This window comes from Cloeon dipterum, chromosome 1 (assembly GCF_949628265.1).
Source record: "Cloeon dipterum chromosome 1, ieCloDipt1.1, whole genome shotgun sequence".
NCBI classification, from domain to species: Eukaryota; Metazoa; Arthropoda; class Insecta; order Ephemeroptera; family Baetidae; genus Cloeon; species Cloeon dipterum.
Window position 1 is genome coordinate 24667542 of NC_088786.1, and position 17751 is coordinate 24685292.

Here is a 17751-nt window from a genome sequence, read left to right on the forward strand (position 1 = left end):
CGCACAAAAAGAAGCCTCTCCAAAAACCAAACAGCCGTGCCACCGTGCAAATATTATCCTTCCGCTTCGCGCTCTTTGCCGCAGCAGCTTTTAACCCTTTTTTGCCCTGCGCGTATGTTGCTGATACATTCTTTTTTTATCGCACCGCGATCTGAAAGGGTAAACATTCGAGATAGCGAATGCATCACATATGATGCGAATATCTCTTCTTGGTTGCCTTGCTTGTCGGTCGTGTGTGTGTGTGTGTTTATACACGCCGCGGTGGCGGCTTTTTCTTCGCGTGTATGCAGAGCGGGCTTTGAAAGACGCGAAACAAACACGGGATTAATTGGATTTCTTGTTTGGAATCTGCGGCCACGCGGCTGAGCAAGGATTAGAACCCCGAACGAAGAAGCCGTGCGGAAATCGAGCAGGCGGAGCACGCACAGGGTTGATATATTTATTTTGCGCGCTTCTCTTGTATCGCGAAAATTAATGTTTGCTCCGGGCGAGTTAGTCCACGACTCCCTCAATTCGCACACGGAACTGAGCACGCATCAACACATTAGCTGAATGCGCAGGCATACGTGATACCTTTTTTGGAGACTATTCTTGAAAAGGGGTTTTCACAAGTGATAAAAAGTTGTTTGAGAGCAATTTTTGAATCAACAAAATCATATTTGATTATTTTACGTGACTTTGCTTTAGTTGAATTTGTTTCGACAGACCTATTGTGATTTTCATTCTCATATATTTGGCCTGATTTATAGGGGTTTGAAAAGATAGCACCCAGTTAAAGAATTCACTCTAATTCACCCAACTTTGAAATAATTCAGCGCTCAGTATTTTAGTTTTTTTATTTCGTTATTTTCTGTATATTTTTTCCAGAAACAAAGCTATTGGAATTTTTTGCACATTCTATTTTCAGAGATTTAAAAAAAATCGATTTTTCTCAAGAATTAGCCACTCGAAAACGGCTAAAAAAATTAAGTAATCGAGCATAAAGCTCTATTTTTGCACTATATTATAGAAACTGCTTTTGAATTAAATTTGTGCCAGGGGAAATGCACGAGACTTTAGAGCTTTTCCACAACAACTTTCGCTCGAGGAGGACGAGAAGCCACTTTAAAAGTCTTAGGAGCGCACACGCTTTACCAAATAATCTGCGATGCCAAATAACCGAGCGAATGGAGCAGTATCGGCGCTCGCTTGAGAACGAGGTGTTTGTTGTGCTTCATACGCTCAGCAGGGATTAAAAACTTTGTTTCGATGAATTCCGCCGGCAGCAGCAACAAGATGGAGAGGGCAAATCTCGGGTGGTGCTCAAGTCACGTGCCGGCGGCGAAGCAGCGCGAGCACAAACTTTGTCACTTGGATAATTGAAACACGCATCAGGCTGCACGAGGGTGCTTCGGCAAAGTGCGCGTCACGTCAGCCTCCGTCGGCGAAGCTCGGAGCAGGGAAGGCGCCAAGTGAGCTCGCATCTGAGGTCACGCAGGTCAGGGGGAGGGCGTGAGATAAATAATCGGTCGGAGGAACGAGGGCGCCACGCAGATATCTATCTCGGATTTTTCCTGGTGCGGCGCGCGCCCGCTTTTTTAGGGGCACCGCTAAAGACGTGATTACCGAGGAGGCGGAGATCGATAAATAAAATTGGCACCACGACTGTCACTGTAGCGCGGATAGGGAAATAGTGGTCAGCGCGCGGCTAACAAATGCCTTTGCACGCATCTGTCTGTTGGTGCGAGGGTAAACATGGGTTGTTTATTCGCAGGAGAGGTGAGGCTATTAATAACACGTCCTGGGATTGGAAGGCCGGAAATTTATGGCCTATCAGCCCATATGAAGTCCAAAAACGTCTATTTATTACCACAAACGTGCGCGCGTGTGAGCTTTTCATCTTATGCTGGCTGTCACTTTATCTCAAGAGCCACAATGATATTATTCTTTTCGGTTAATTTTTTTCTCGAAAAAATGAAAATTGGTTAAACACCTTTCATAAAGAGTTAACCCTTGGAGGCTTTTAAAAGTCAGTTTAGAAATATGACCTTTCTGTAAACGCCTCTTGGGCACTTTAATTGTTCGATTTTTAAGGTCTGCATATCGTTGAAGAGTTGTTTGGGCAAATTTCAATTTTGGCAATTTAGATTTGTGGATTTTGGGAAAAATTACATATACGTCACTGAAAGCTAATTTACTCCGGAGGGCTCATGCAAATTTTTATCTCAAACTTTGAAATTTCTAAAGAAATTTCTATACCACTCTCTACCAAAAAATCAAAATGATGCTGCGATGTATGTGTAAAATCCGTTAAATCAAACTGTCAAGGAAGCATCCAGATAAGAAAGATAAAACATTATTCTGATTGATCTCTTGGTTAACCATTAATGGTGAATATGGGAAAAAATTTATATAATATGACGGATTTTAGCTTCACTTATTCACTTCCAATTATTACGATCGCATTTGCGATTTTTTTTGTGCTACACATGCTCTTGTTGTTCACAACCACCGCGTAATATAATTGGACGTGATTTCAATGGTCCCCATTCAATGGCAAACGCAACTCTCGTCGGAAGCCGCGGGCCGTATTTTCGGCATCAAAAATCGATCCACGATTTTTACATATATGTGCATATTTATATCGAGGCGCGCGCAAAAGCCTCGGCTGAGATTGGCAGACTATTTTGCTAGCCCGGTCATCATAGTCGAGTGCGGCCCTTAGCGGATCGATGTCCGCAGCTAATGGCCTTGCAATGGTGCAGAATAAAAGAGGTTGCTGTGTTTTGGGATCGTCGGCCGGTCGAGTAGGGAGGAAGCCTCCTCTCCATCTGCCTCATTATTGTACTATATACGATTCAATTTATTTCGAGTACACATGCAAGCAGAAGCAGCAGCGACGCCGCCTAGCAAATTGACTTTCCAATATTCCATCAACTGGTGTGTGTGTACGCTGAGCCACGGTGGGTGAAAAAAGCCGCGCCGTCGACGGTGAAGAAGGGTTCGCGCAGGGGCTTCCGTGCTGCCAGATCGTTTTCGCCCTAAAAGCGGCGCAAAATTGGAAATTTCATGCGGATAATGAGTGGAAATCTACTTACGAGCGGCAAGCAATTATTCTGCGAAATAGCCAGTTAATTGACCCTTTCATTCAGCCACCGTGTGTCTCTCTCGCCCGCTCGCCGAGCCTCTCCAATATGGCTTCTGCACGCCGACGGTCTGCTGGCTCGACTAAGTGGGGGCTATTTGCGAAGAGAGCTCCTTTCAAAGCGAACGAAGGCTTTTATCAAATTTCGAGGGAGCACCGCGGCCGACCATTATTATTATCGCTGTGGCAGCGCCTTTTCCCAGTATCCCAAACAAAAGAGTTGATTTTCGATTTTTGCACACATTGTTGAGCGATTTTTGCAACACGCAAATTTTGCTACAATCCGAAAAGATACTGGGATTGGTCGCTGCCACAGCGAATTTGTTGTTTGGAGAGTTTTGGATTTCACCGGGCCAGCACCGGAAAAGGAAAATCCACGGGATGAAAATGTCTTTCTCTTGTTCCGATTTAATGAGGATTTCAATTCAACGAGCCCAGACTTCGACGGCTTCTTTTCTCACACTCCCAATCTCAACTCTGACAAATCCGAGCCTCATTAAGCTGCACGGTAGTGAGAAATTTACGAGCACTCACTGAATTTTTACATAAATATTAGGCAAACAAATTATTTCGGGAGCATTTTATCGTTCAAACTGGCAGCCTAGGAGAGGGAAATTATTTAAATTGCTGCATTTGGAGCCGGGCGTAATTATTCCCACATAAATTAAGAAATGAAGTGCATCGTCGCTATAAAAAGTATGAGGGGCGATGAAAAATATTTGGAGCCGGTATATTTAAAACGCGTCGAGTTAAACCAACCACTCAGCGTGCTGGAATGGAGATTTATTATTTTCTGCTCGCGCACGCATTACATTACAGACTGCCAGCCGGAGCGCTCCCCTAGAAAATGTGCGTTCCTAACTTGTAATTTCAGGGGCAGTGCTCGAGGGAGAACAATTAGACCCAACACAAAATTGAGTCAGGATTTCATTAAAACTTAGCCTCTAATTGAAGTTCTGTGTCTTAATTACGCTAATCTCCAGGTTTGTGCTAATTTCAAATGAAGAAAGCGCGCTCTCGTTCCAGTCTTGGGCGGGGATTAGCCAGAAGCAATGGCACTAAGTCAAGGTTTAAAAGGCGTAAAATTAATTAGCAGCAAAAACAAAATACATCACACTGCCCTCGAGTGCTGTGTGCGTGTACTCGCGGATAGCGGCTATAATTGCCGGCAGCAGGGAAGGTTTAAGAATCAGCAGCCTTAACAATTCGTTTGCTGTCTGAAGAGGCTACACAGAAGTCGTTAGCGTCTGCGGATGGAAGAAATTGATTGCGAAAAATTTGCATCTTAAACGGTCTAACGGGAAGCGAATTAAAGCTCGCGCGAAAGTGAATCGCTGGGTTGTACTCACAGGCAATCTCCAACGTGGCGTTCCTCGAGCGGACAGTGCCGACCTCGTTGCTGGCCACGCACCAGTAGACGCCGCCGTCCTGCTCCCGTTTGTTCTGCACCACCTTGAGGAAGAAGAGAGAGCCGGTGGGCAGCTGCACGCGGTGCGACCGAGGGTCTATCAGGGTGGTGCGCACCAACTCGCCCTTGTCGCCGCGAAACCACTGGATCGTTGGTTCGGGCCTGCCGTCAGCCTTGCAGTTCAGGGTGACCGGCTCGGTCTTGGCCACCGTGATGTCCGAAGGGTGCTCTGTGATGCGCGGCTGGCGCAATTGACCTGAAACAGATAAAAAGGAAAATTTAACAAACCATACATTTTTTATTCAGATCTTAAAATCGTTAAATAAACATTAGCCGACGTGAGAGCCGAAATATTTATAAAATAGCTAGTGCCCCACCCTTATACTAAACATTCCACCTCCCTATTATGCCTGCTGAAAATATTTGTTATATTATGTAGTTTTGGCATAGCAATGAATATAGAACATTTTTTGTATTTTGATCAAAGCAAATCTCAGACAAGAGTCATTTATGTGTTTAGTGTGCTCATGTGGATAAGTATGTAACTTTTTTATCATCTTTACCATTTTAAATGTTCAATAAGAAGATTATGGAAACTTCACTCAGAGCAAAAAAATAAACACTCTGCTTTTGACGTGCTCAACATCAATTAACCTATTTTCAAAGTGGCAGCTTTTCCGCGAATTTCAGCCTATCCTCTCAAGAGCAAAAAAGCTCTCATCAGTGGCAGCTACTTTTCCGTTTCTCCGCTTCGCCGGAAAAGAAAAATGGTAGGCCAAGCGCAACAAATGTCGGAAAATGCCGTTTTTCCTCGTCACGATAGCGAGCCGTTTTTTCGAGACATGATTAATCTACTGGTTGAGTCTTTCTTTCGGTCCAACTGTCAGCAGAAGCTTAGCCTCTAATGCCGAACGTGTAATCCCCGCTATAGATAATTTGTCTTTAACTACAAAGCAACTACGTGTCTCCCTGTGTGTAAACACACGCTGCTGTGCACCACCGCGAGAGAAATCATTTTTCCTCCATTCATCTTTCCTTTTCTCGTTCCCACTCGGTCCCAAATGACGTTTTTTTACCAGCCTGAGAAGCAACCGCGACAAAGATGCACGAGGCGCTCTTTTAATATAAAAAGTGTACACAGTGGGCGGCTGTTGTCTCTCTGTCTTTGTCATCGGACCAAACTCGAGATTTTCGTCCCTAGAGGCGTCCGAATGAGGCAAGCCGAGGGTGTGGATTTGTGTTCGAGCTCAACTCCTAACAGACTCCCTCACACAGACTTACGGCTTCAAAGAGTTCCTCAGACGAATAATCGAATCACCGCGAGACGTCATTAATGAACTTGCAGCTTTTTACACCCCTCGCTCGAAAGATTAAAAAAAGTCCACATCCCCTGCTTGGCGTGAGCCGCGAGCTGGTCTCAACAATGTGAGACACATAATACTCCCACTTCTCACTTTGCAAGCGACTGATACAGCAGTGTGTACGGCGCTAGGCTGCACTTCAAAGCAGTTCACGAACCGGCGACGGATCCAGCACAAGGCTGAGCAGCTGCCACCCCAATCCATCTTTACTCTGGAAATAAAATCTTTTTATATCACATGTCTGTGCACTGCTCCCGCGTGCATGTACCACCAACACGGCGGCATTATTTGATTGACACAAAACAACTTCCTGCGCTGGCGACGGTGCAGAGTGCTGTACGTATTTTCCTTTTGAAACGGGTGTGTGGCTCAACACTCTGCATGTAAGGCTTTGGAAAGAACATTATTATTCGACTGCCAAACGCGATCGATATGTTTGTGTGTGTTTTTTGCCTCTGTCGCTCTGCATACTGTGTACATATTCACAAAGTAGTCGTCAGGATTCACTTATTTTTTTTCATCCAGAGATGGAGCACAATGGTACACATGTATAATAGGGCGCGAGTTGATGGATAACTCGATTTGTGTAATGGAATTCTTCGCGATGGGTAAAAAGCAAAAAATTTAATCTCTTGTGTGCGCCAGTAAATGGAATCCCGGTGCAAGATTGGATCTCGTGAGAAATCGCGCATTATCCGCTTAATGCAAAACGCCTCTTTGGTCGGCAAATATTTATGGCGTACTAACTTTTCCGCTTGAATTTCCAATAATTGCTTTTCCAGTTGAGCTCAACAAGGAAAGCCAATTAAGGATTTGCGTGTTTTATTCTATTTTTATATATTTTATAATTATGTATGTAACGTGGCCAGTGAATTAGATTCATACGTCCTAGAATAGTTTTAATATTTATATTTTCCATTCCAAAAGACACAAAACAGTGTGAAAATGAACATAGCTCGCTTATTAACTGGTTCATTTTTAACAGCTATTCTGCAAAAGAGCCAATTACTTAGTTAAGACCTGTTACCATAAATTCAGAGCCCATATGTTGTTTAATATTTCATCGTCCCCAAAAAGAGCCTCCGCATAACAAACTGTTCAGCGTGAGTAAATTTACATTAGGTGTGAGCAAATATTTTCGCAAAAACCCCGCGCATAAACAACCCCCAAGAAAGTCATTAAGCCTCCACCCTGCACACACCCACACTCATACAAAAACGGACGACTGCTTTTGCCCGAGCAGAGAGCAGCGAGAAAGAGGGACAAAATTTATCTCTGCGCGAACTGCGTAATTAACAAAAGCCGGGGTGGCTGTGGCAGCGGCGGCGGCAGCGGGTATCCTCCTCGCTCACGTGCAATTTAGCACCGGTGTGTCCTTTCGCGCTGGAAATCCAGTTAATTCGGCCCGAGGCGGCGCGCGCGAGTGGGTGGCTAATAACCAGCGTGTGCGCACGCTTGCTTGTCGTTTAGCTCAAATATTTATTTGGCGTGTAATTGCTGATAAGGGCGATCTACATGCTCAACTGGCTGCTGATGCATGCTGCCCAGCGAGCCGTTTCATTTACTCGAAACAAGCAAAGCCATCCTCTCTCGCGCGCCTAATTTATGCCTCTGATGTGTGTGTGATGGTCGCATGCAGCGAGCGCTCTCTCTCTCTCCACGAGTAATTGCCTTTGCTCTTTTATAAATAATCACCTCCAACAATGGCCGTAATGAAGCATGTCCCTTTGAGCACCGATCCGACCGAACCAGTCATCAGAAAGCTAAACGGCTGGTTTTTCGCCGTGTGACTTTTGTTGTCCATTTACGTGGAAATTATTTGCTGCCTTTCCTAATTAACACGGCGGGCAAAAAGCTATTTTACGTCCTGCCTGATGCGGGGCTAACAAAACCTGTTAATTGTTCTCATCCCCTTTTATTTTACGAGCTGACACTTCTGCAGTGCATGATGAAGCGCGGCGCTGTATTCTTTTTGAAATTATCCAGCGTTGAGAGCATCGGCTAAAAATGCCGAGTCGTAAAGTCGAAATGAACACGTAACGGGCAGCGGCAATTAATTAAAATTCATTTTATTATTTCGGCTGTAAAATTTTATCCATTTCCACCGTCTTTTGAGCGCGGCCGTCGTGGAAACGACTTTTAATGTACAAGTCTTGTTAGGCAGCGATAGTAAAATAATAAATTACCCGCTTCGGGAATGGGACAGCGAGACGAGAGAGAAGGTATATCCAAGCAGATACAAAATGCATCCCAGACAAATTACACTCGACCTGGGAGTGGTCGCCTTAATTTTTCTCCGCGAGATGGTCACAAATATAATAAAGCGGCGCCTGCTGCATCGGCAATCAAGGCAGCAATTTTCACTTTCGTCCGCCCACGATTGATATAAAACGCACGCCGAGAGTGGAATTTCATGCTCTGTAATCTAATTAAAAGTTCAATAAGTAATTAATCATTGCGACGTTGAAGCGTTATTGGAGCTGTCATGACTCCACTGAATAATAAAGCGCGCATATCTCCAATCGCACCGATGATAAATACCTCGGGACACCTCTCCGACAGCCGGAATTTTATTCTCTCTCTTTTTCTCGGTCGGGCACCTCCAACTTTTTTCTCTCCTTCTCATTTCCACCCTTCGTTCAGGAAGACGGGAATAATTCATGCGGATCCGGTTGCCGGCATGAAGTTTCTCGGGGCGCAGTTGGTGTCAAGAAATGTGCGATTTCTGACAGCCTTCAGCGGGGAGGGAAAGAGCAATCAAACGGCTGCGGGACCACCCACCTGAGCCGCCGATGTCTGTCATCACAAATAATATCGTCGCTTTAGCGTGGAGCACAGGCCGTGCGCGGCTATTAGCAGCCAAATGAGAACCAAACTTGCTTAATGACTCTCTACTCCCATTTCCGCTGCCACCCTTTCCTCCGCTCATAAATTGGCCCCGTAATTTTTCCATTTGCCGCCGCGAAACGAGGGTTCGGATTGAAGCAGCCCGCGACACAGTTGTGCAACGCATATAGCGGGGGTTGTCGAACCGACCAATCAATTATGCGAGCGCGTGGATTTGTCGGGCGAGTTTTTGGACGCGCGCGCGGGCGTCGCTTCTTTTGAAGTGCCAACTCGCAGTCCCAGACGTAATTTGCAGCTTAAAGGGCAATTAGCAGAGTGCCGGGGCCTGAAAGGAAAAACGCCCACCCGGCGAACAGATTAGCAGAGCAAAAAATCGACGCTGAATATTTCGAGACCGCGCGTTCCGAGAAAGGTCCGCGTCGGAAGCAAATATTTAATTAAGCTCAACGCACACTTTTCAGCAAAAGGAGCGAGCGTTGCAGCATTCTGCAAAGAGAGAAAACTCTCTCATTAATGGCTGAAATATATATTATTTATACGTCGAGAGTATGTACGACGTGTGCGTCTCGTTGCGAGGAGAGGAAAGAGAATTTTATTAGTCGCACATCAAAGCGAAACCACACAGGGGCGGGTGTATTGATAGAAAGACGAACACACAAACAAACCAGCCGAAAATTTAATTTACTTTCTCGGAGAGCGTCTCAAAGGAGCTGGCGCAGGCAGTCGGAGAGAAAAATGTGCCTCGACTTGTTTGCATATCAGATGACGGAGAGCGCGCTCTGCGTTTAGCGTTTTGAAATATTTGTTGCTGCTGCTGGCAAACCGTTCGCGCAGGATGCCGGACCGGGTTGGCTGCCACTGCCGAGGGGGAACCGACGAAAGTCGACTTTAAAATTTAATGCTCACTTAAGTGCTCCTTTCACCCTTTGTCGGTGCACTCGCAGATGGAAGCAAAGGACAAAGCTTGAAAAGGTAGTGTGTTGTGTTTGAAAAAGACGTGCTCCAATTTGTAGTTTTGAGGATGCGGAACTCTTTTGGATGGACATCTTAATTGGCTCTAAATTTGAAGGATAATGAGTCGGCTCTTGTCAGAATTCGGTGATAATACTTATTATTTATTCAAATTCGAGTCACATGTCTGCTTGCTGTCCGGTGCAAGGTTTCCCTCTGTCAGCTGCGGACGCCCGGTAGAGCGAATCACATTTATAAACCGAAGGGACACTCGTAATTATTCAGTCTGGTTAGATTAACCGGGATTTGATAATTAGACTCGGCGGCGTCCGCTCACAGCCGCTTCTGGCATCGGTCCTCGGCGCATACATAACGAGCCAGACAGCTGTGCAATCATTCATTCATTCCCATATGTATATGTGCGTATATACGCTCACTTTTGACTTTTCCTGTTTGCCGACGGTGCAGAAGATGAGAGGCAGCCAGAGTAAAAAGTGACGCCTTCACGTCGGGTCTAATTTAAGCAGCGAAACTGCGCGCGCCTGATTGTTGGAGGGTTCCGAGAATGTCACCGAAAAAATGCATTAGTGAGGTGAACAACAAGAGGATCTCTGTCTGCGGCAGCCGCGAGCCTGCGTGAACCGGGACCAGAATCTTGGCAAGCGAGTGCGCGCCGCGCGGATACCAAACACAAAACCATCAGTAAATGAATAACCAACTTCTTCTTCTCGTTCGGCCGGCGCCTTTTACTTTCCGGAAATAACGACGATCTGCTCTCGCGGCCGCCTAATAAAACGCGCACAACCCTCTCCGTTGTGCAGCTCCGACGGCGCGCGCGGTCTGTGGGGGGATTCTGGTGACAGCCTCCTCGGCGACTCGAAATATATGGGATGGTAAACACGTCACGTCAGGTGAAAATTTTGGGCACCGACCAAGAACACATTAATGGAGCGAGGCTATTATCCAAATGAGCGATTATATTTGGAAGCACTCACTCTCTCGCGCGCGCACTTCTTCCTGCCTGCCGCCAACGACTCGAGTTTCAGCACTTAGTCGCCCCTCGGAGAGCCAGCCTTTTCGCACAACAGCTGTCTTCTGACGCGAAAATCGAGTATTTAATTGAATGCGTAATTGCGGCATCCATCATCGGGCGAAATTTAATTGAGGCAGAAATTTCTTCATCGTTCGATATGAATAATCAATTAAGCTGGCGGATAATTAAAAGCACAACGAATTGGAAAGCGATTTGCGAGCCAAATGCGCACAGTGGGCAGAAAGAGAGCGCTTTGAAGTGCTTAATACGATTTTTTTGCGCCGGCTCACCCGGAGCACCAGCACAGATTGAATTGAACCGGTGAATTGGTGCCAAAACGCAGGGCAAACCTGTAGATTGGGAAGCCATTTAAGCGGAGAACAGCGTCAACAAGTTGGCCTCATATTAATTTTTCGGCCGGAGCGACAGGCTGAGCTCTGAATTAATGTAATTGCTGCCGCGTTTTGGGAGTCAAATTTGTAAGAAACGTCAGGCGGTTCATCGCTCGGCGGCTCTTAATTCCAATTTAGGTAAGAAGCCGCCCGACCCGGCGCACAATGAGGCGCGCAGATAATTACGCCGGGCATCAATCAGTAGCAGGGATCAAATTACACGCGCGCGCACACACTCCATTAATTACTCGGCAATTAATTACCCGCTTCATATAATTCAATTAGCCGTAAAGTGCAAAAACGACGGTAATTCTGCTGATATCAGAAGTTGTTGCTGCTGCTGCGCCGAAATTAGAGCGTCGCACAGCGTGAGGACATTCAATTTTTAATTTTAATAAAGAGGCGAAGTTGTCGTGTGGTGGTTGTTGGAGTGTAAAAAATTAAATAGCTGCCGGTTGGGATGCCGATGGAAAACCAGTTTAAAATATTCACGCCTCCTGAATGTGCGCCGAGGAAAGCACATACACACACGTCTCGATCGCCGAGCAAATAATAATTTACGCCGAGCACGGAAAGATCGTCGGCAGCTGATTAAATTTATTTGATAATGAGCCTATGATATTTGTCGCGACGCGGGGGCTAATTAATAAAGCCGCCCCGCGATCCAGATAAAGAGGATTAAAAACTGGCTACGCTCTTAATTGCATTAATAACCCGCGCGCGGGTCGTATCTCTTTGACATTTCATTTCATTTCAGCTGCGTGAAGAATTAGTCGGCAGGCAAGGGTGCGAGAGGAGGAAATTAAGCGGGCAAATCTTAGCACGTGCAATGCCGTCCGAAATTTATGCACCTTGGCGCCGAAAACGTGGTGGCATGGCGAAAGGCAATAAAGGGGCGAGCGACAGCTGAGGAAAGAAAATGGGATATGTGAAATAGTGATGCGCCGGCGCTCCTTCGCTCGCCTCTGCTATTTTATTCAGTGCAAGGCTTAATAATGCTCGGTGCCGACGGTGTTCTCGCTCTTCCTGCCCCAATATTCCCGGCCTCGTAAAAATGGTATGGTAATATTGCCCCAGCTTATAAAACCAGAAAGCAGCCCCTGTTCTCGACCTGCAGCGCAGCAGGAGAAAACTTTCTCCGCGCGCTCGCTCCCTTTATGCCGAAAGTTTGCTGGAAAAATTACCCGCGTCGACTGGCAAGAAGCAAAGGTTCAAACACACACACCGACTGATGAAGTGTAATTTATTTTTATTGAAAAGTGGCAAAGTTGCGTGTAAAAGGGCGGCGGCTTCATTCCGATGGTGCCTGGCGTTATCGTGGCACTGCAGATGAGTTTTTTGGTTCGTTATTGCCGCCCGAGCGCATGCCGGCAGTAATTTTAATATTGCTATATGCATTTCCATCATTCTTCGCCACCATTATGGTGCCGAGCGCTCTGCTCCAAGTCTGACATAAATGAACTTTTCACCCGCCATTTACCGCACCAGTCGGTGTAAGCTCGTTTTAATTATTGGTGCGGCCAACTTTGCGATGAAAGCCGGCGAAAGGGCAGAGAGGATTAAATGCTTCAAAAAGTTTCGCGAAAAGACTGCTGGGCGATTTAAAAAAAGCGACGATGAAGGGCGGGAGTAAAAATTTGATGACTTTTCCTCCTCATTGTCGGCGCAAATGGAGTGTGAAGTATGAATCATTTCCTGGAATTGGAGATTCATTCGAAATCCAATCACTTGAGAAAATCCCATTGCCAATAAGCATGGAATTCTATATCGGGATTTTTGGATTCCATTAACATGAGTTGATTCGAAATTCTGAAGCTTTCTTTTCACATCTTTTTTCGATTTTTATGAATGATAAAAAATATTGATTTTTGCAAATGTTTATCAAATATTTTTCCTAGTAACCTGTTCCAAAAATTTATATCAAATTGACATATTTATATTTTAGAAAAATGTATTGGTGATCTGCATTTGTTGATTTCTAGCTTGTTTCTATATTATAATTGACAACAACAATGAACGGTTTATTTCCTAATTCGATATTTTTAAACAGAAATTAGACCAATTCTTTGTGTGTGGTTTTTTGCAATTTAAGCTCACATATAGTGGCTTAAACAAACTCGTGCACTGGATAAGGGGAATCTAGAAAATGGGCTTGTAAAGAGTTAAAGTTGTCGAATAAAATGGGAAAGGGGTGAAGCAAAGTCTGCGGGAAAACTGAATGTTCGGATTTAGCAGGAAAAATCGGAAAAATATGATTTCATAGAATTTTACTCTTTCTTAGAATCCCCTTTTATCTGTTTTATGCACAAGGAACTTACTTCTGCCTTGTGTGAATAACCATAATTTATTATTTGCACTGAACTTCATTTTTTATTCACTCGGGCCTCTTTCTTGTGTTTACAATGTTGGAGGACGACGTGTGCGTTTCTCCCTGTTAGTTAACACGCGTTTATCCCATCTCATGCTCTGCCCTCTTAAGCACCGAATTCCGCTGAGCTCATTATTTGCACTGCTGCTACGGGGAATAAAAGAGGCTGCGCGCCAAGCACAAAGCAACTTGCACGGCTTCTTACGCCGAGCAGCAAAAAATGACGGATACGCTCGCCAAGGCAGCACTCCAGCCTCCCCATTGTCAGCGCCAAATGCATGTTCGGATAAAGACGCGCACACTATTTCGCGTTTGTATATTTATTTAATGTGCGGAGGTGTTAAATGACTCGGCAGACATCTTGCCCTTTGTCGCATTAAACTCATGGCTAAATGTGTGCGCGAGCACGAACAAAACGACACAACTTCCAACAGGTACAAATTACAAAGCAATTTAGCTTCTTAGCACATTTGCGCCTGGGTGCCCTTTCAAAATCAAGCGCGCACGGCAGACGCTAAAATGCCTACGCACACACAGCACACTGCTCTCCTGAGTTATTGTTCGTCGCGATATGCGGCTGCGAAGCGTCTTTGCATTTGCATCGAAGGAAATTTATTAACAGTATACACGCGGAGGAACACTGCGCGGCTGTCTCGCCGAACACGACAGCCAGGCGGTGCACCGATGTAATCGTGTTATTGAAATTACGCGAACAATTTTCTCCCTTTCATGTGAAATTATTAGATTGATATCTGCAACTCGAAAGCTGCATATAATAGGCACTCGTCTAATTATATTTGCATTTGAATAGACCAATTATTAGACTTGCCTCTGAGCTAATTGTGAAGACCTACTTAGTTTTCCTTGTCCTTTGCAAGCCGATTTTATGAGTCACACGGTTAAAGGCCTTTTGTGCTTAAACCACAGTAATCTGAGCTGAATAGGGAGAAATTGTGTGCCGAAAATGATTTGATATCAATTTCATCATCACGCTACCTATCTCTTATGTGGCTGTAAAACAGATTCAAATTTCTTCAGTTCTTAGCGATATTTTAAAATCCCAATTTTTCCGCTCGTATCAGTTTCGTTCCAAAAAGGAACGAGAAATTTCAACATACTATACGATTTCAACCTTTCACTCCGCGAGAGAAGCTATAAATTAACACATTAGAGCGCAAAAAGCGTTTGGGTCATAAAAAAAAGTTGGACGGAGAGCAAAAGCGATTAATTCTGATGATGGACTGTGATAAAAATCGCCGCTTTTTGTGCACTATCGCTATATGGAGGAAAATCAAACTTCAGCAGCGTGAGCGAGTGTGTGTGTTTAGTGTTAGCACGCAATGCTGCATGCAATCTCAAGCTGCGGCCTTTACACTTTGCAGACTTGCCATTTTTTGCTCGGTGGCTAAGAAAACAGATTTTCTCACAAGCGGCTCTCCGTGTTTCACATCGAAACGCGTTTTTCAATTCGGTCCACGTCAGGATTCACTGACTGACTGACTTCATTCCAAGGTCTCGATGTCGCCGAGCGTCTCGAACAAATCTCGTTGCTGCGGTTTCGCTCCCCGCTCGGATTCGCGTGCATCTGGTGTCGATTTTGTCTCGTTTTCCCCCCAAATCGCTGCACGTCGGCGACAGATGAAATCTGCGTGCCGAAAATACCTGTGGTGAATAATTTAAGAGGCGACTCGTAAAAATCTCATCTCTGTACCTTGTGCGGGATTTTTTATTATGCATATGTGCGAGCAACGCCGAATTTGATGTGTCCGCCGCTCTGTCTGTGTGTGTTTTATTTTTATACTTGTAAACATTTGGTGCTTCGTCTTTTTGATGAGGCTGCTGGCCCACATGGCGAAGCAGTAAAAGAAAATCGTCGAGCCTCTTTGTGAACTTTTTGCGTGCATCTCTCCGCACTACACACACGAGGCTGTCGAGGCGAAATAAATCCTTTCCTCCCATAAAACCGGCTACTTTGAGAGCATGCCAAAGCGCGCGACATCATCAGCGGCAGCAAATCGCGTTTAGGACCGCAGCCGGTAATTTATATTTTATCACATTTTAGTGTCAATTTATTCGAGTATCAAAGAGAGACAAACGAGTCAGCTGACGTTTCACCATTTGCTTTTTTTAATTACACACTCGACGAAACAAGAAATATATCGCGCCCAATATTTTTTCGCAGTTCGACCGGCAGGCGTTACAGAATGTTTCAGACATTCGGCCGGCGTGCGTGCGTGTACACACCGGCAAAAACGTGTCTCGTCATTAATCAATCCGATGGGTAATTTGAATGAATAAATTATCTGGAATATCTCATCGTGCCAATATTATTAAATTCGGCTCTCTCTCGCTGCTCTCACTGCTGCCAGTGTTTGCTGAAGTCGGATGTTGATGTTTTAATACCGCCGGCCCGATGGCATTTTTATTGAAGGGCAAAGAAAAGTATGCCGTTAAAATCGCTTCAACTGACGAGTCGCATATGCGGAGCATGTTTATATACACGTGCGCAAATTAGAATAAATCTTGTTTAACCTGACGTCTACTTCTCGCGAAATTAGCGAAAATTCCATAAACTACTTCATCAACATTCTTGCAACGAGTTTAGCGCGCGCAAGATGGCTTTAATGAAGCGTGCAAACTTTTCTACGCAAAAAACGGTAAATGCCCATTCAACGTCGTCCGCCTAGGAAACAATTTTTCACGCTGAGCACAAGCAAGCTACTTGACTTTTTTCTATAATTTAACTTTTCGCTGATAGGCCAAGAAGTGCTTTCTTTAATGCGAGGCCGCCTTTTTCCGTCCCGCCGGCGCTGTTGTTGGCTGCGGTGGCAAAATTTATTGGTTCAATTTGCATAAATAAAACCTTTATTCCGCCAAGCCGGCAGTACAACTCTGTCATTCGCGAATTTATTTATTTCGGCATATAAATTAGAGAGCTCGCGTTTTACGTTATTGAATTTAATTGCAGGCCGCGGCACAAAGCAAGTTTTTCAGCAGAAAATCTATATCTCGGTGATCTTTATTGCCTTTCATGCGCGTTTCGTATTAGTTTTGCCACGAAAAACACAGCCACGCGGAGGCCGGGGCGGGCGGCGCGCCTTCTTTCACTATGGGGCACATTATTCTCTGGCATGTCAGCCGCACACGAGACTATTTTGGATAGTTGCATGCGAATTGCCTCATATCAGGCTATGTTTTTGTAATAATACGGTCGGAATATGGAAATGCTGGCGAATATTGTTTAAAAATGCACGACGCAGCGTTGCCACACAGTCGGCCGGGCATATCGCGCAGAAACATGCAACTCTCAGGCTCATCTTGGCGAGGCGAATTTGCATGATTCTTAATTTCCCACTTGCTCGACTTGTGGATTTCGGGCCGAAAGGGAAAAAAGCAGTTTTGCGCGTTGCCAACGTTTAATGTTAACAAAGATAATTTACAACTCCCTGCGGAGTGAGGAGCCGGGCAAAAAATGATTAAATTTCTAGGCGGGCCGCAGCTAGAGGGCTGCGCGCGTGCCGTATTTACACTTTCCACGGCCTCTCGCTCTTTTTGCAGCCGAGTTTTCTTTTCCAACTGCCGACGGGCACGTTTTTCCGCGGCTAAACTTTTCAATTTTCGCATCTCTGCTGTCACAATATTAAATATGCACACGCAACCCTACGTTTTGCTGAATTCATCACTGCCGCCCTCTATTCGCCATAGCTTTTTCGTGCGGCTGTGAAAGCACAGCTTTTCCTGTCGTTCAGGGCAACTGCTCCGAACAACGGCAATTTGGTCGACCGCCTGGCTGGCACAGTATCAAGCGTGTATTAAAAGATAATCACCCAGGTACGTACCGGTGTACCTACACGATACACGCACTCCATATTTCGTCCGTTTAGGGTAGTGGACTGGAAGCGATCGATAGATATATGCTTTCAGCTGATCGGCTAATGCGCAGATTCCACTTTCGAAATTTTTTACTAAACTCTTTGTTTAGCTATGAGTAATTTCTACATTGCAAAGGGTTTTTTAATCATTTTTCAAAACAAATCAGTTCTGAAATTTTTAAAATAACGACAGAATTGTTTTACAATTTAATTTACTATTTGAGATTTTAGAAAAACTTCAGTCGGCTACATGGTCAAAATTTGATTGTTATTTTTTGGTTTTTCGATAGATTTGACAAAAATTATAAAAATATAATTAAAACCTGCCAGAGGATGTAACATTTATTTTTAGGATATGTTAGACGGTTAATAATGATTGCGAAAAATACGTTTTT

At 44.9% G+C, this 17751-nt stretch overlaps 1 protein-coding gene across 3 annotated transcripts in view; it reads right to left on the bottom strand.

Moving 5' to 3' along the window:
- LOC135934457 (roundabout homolog 2-like) overlaps positions 1–17751 on the bottom strand; it is a 73306-nt gene that overhangs the window by 39211 nt on the left and 16344 nt on the right. For all 3 annotated transcript variants that reach the window (XM_065476227.1, XM_065476218.1, XM_065476236.1), the window contains exon 2: positions 4474–4788. In XM_065476227.1, coding sequence (XP_065332299.1) covers positions 4474–4788 — 315 coding nt within the window. The remainder of the gene's footprint in view (positions 1–4473; positions 4789–17751) is intronic.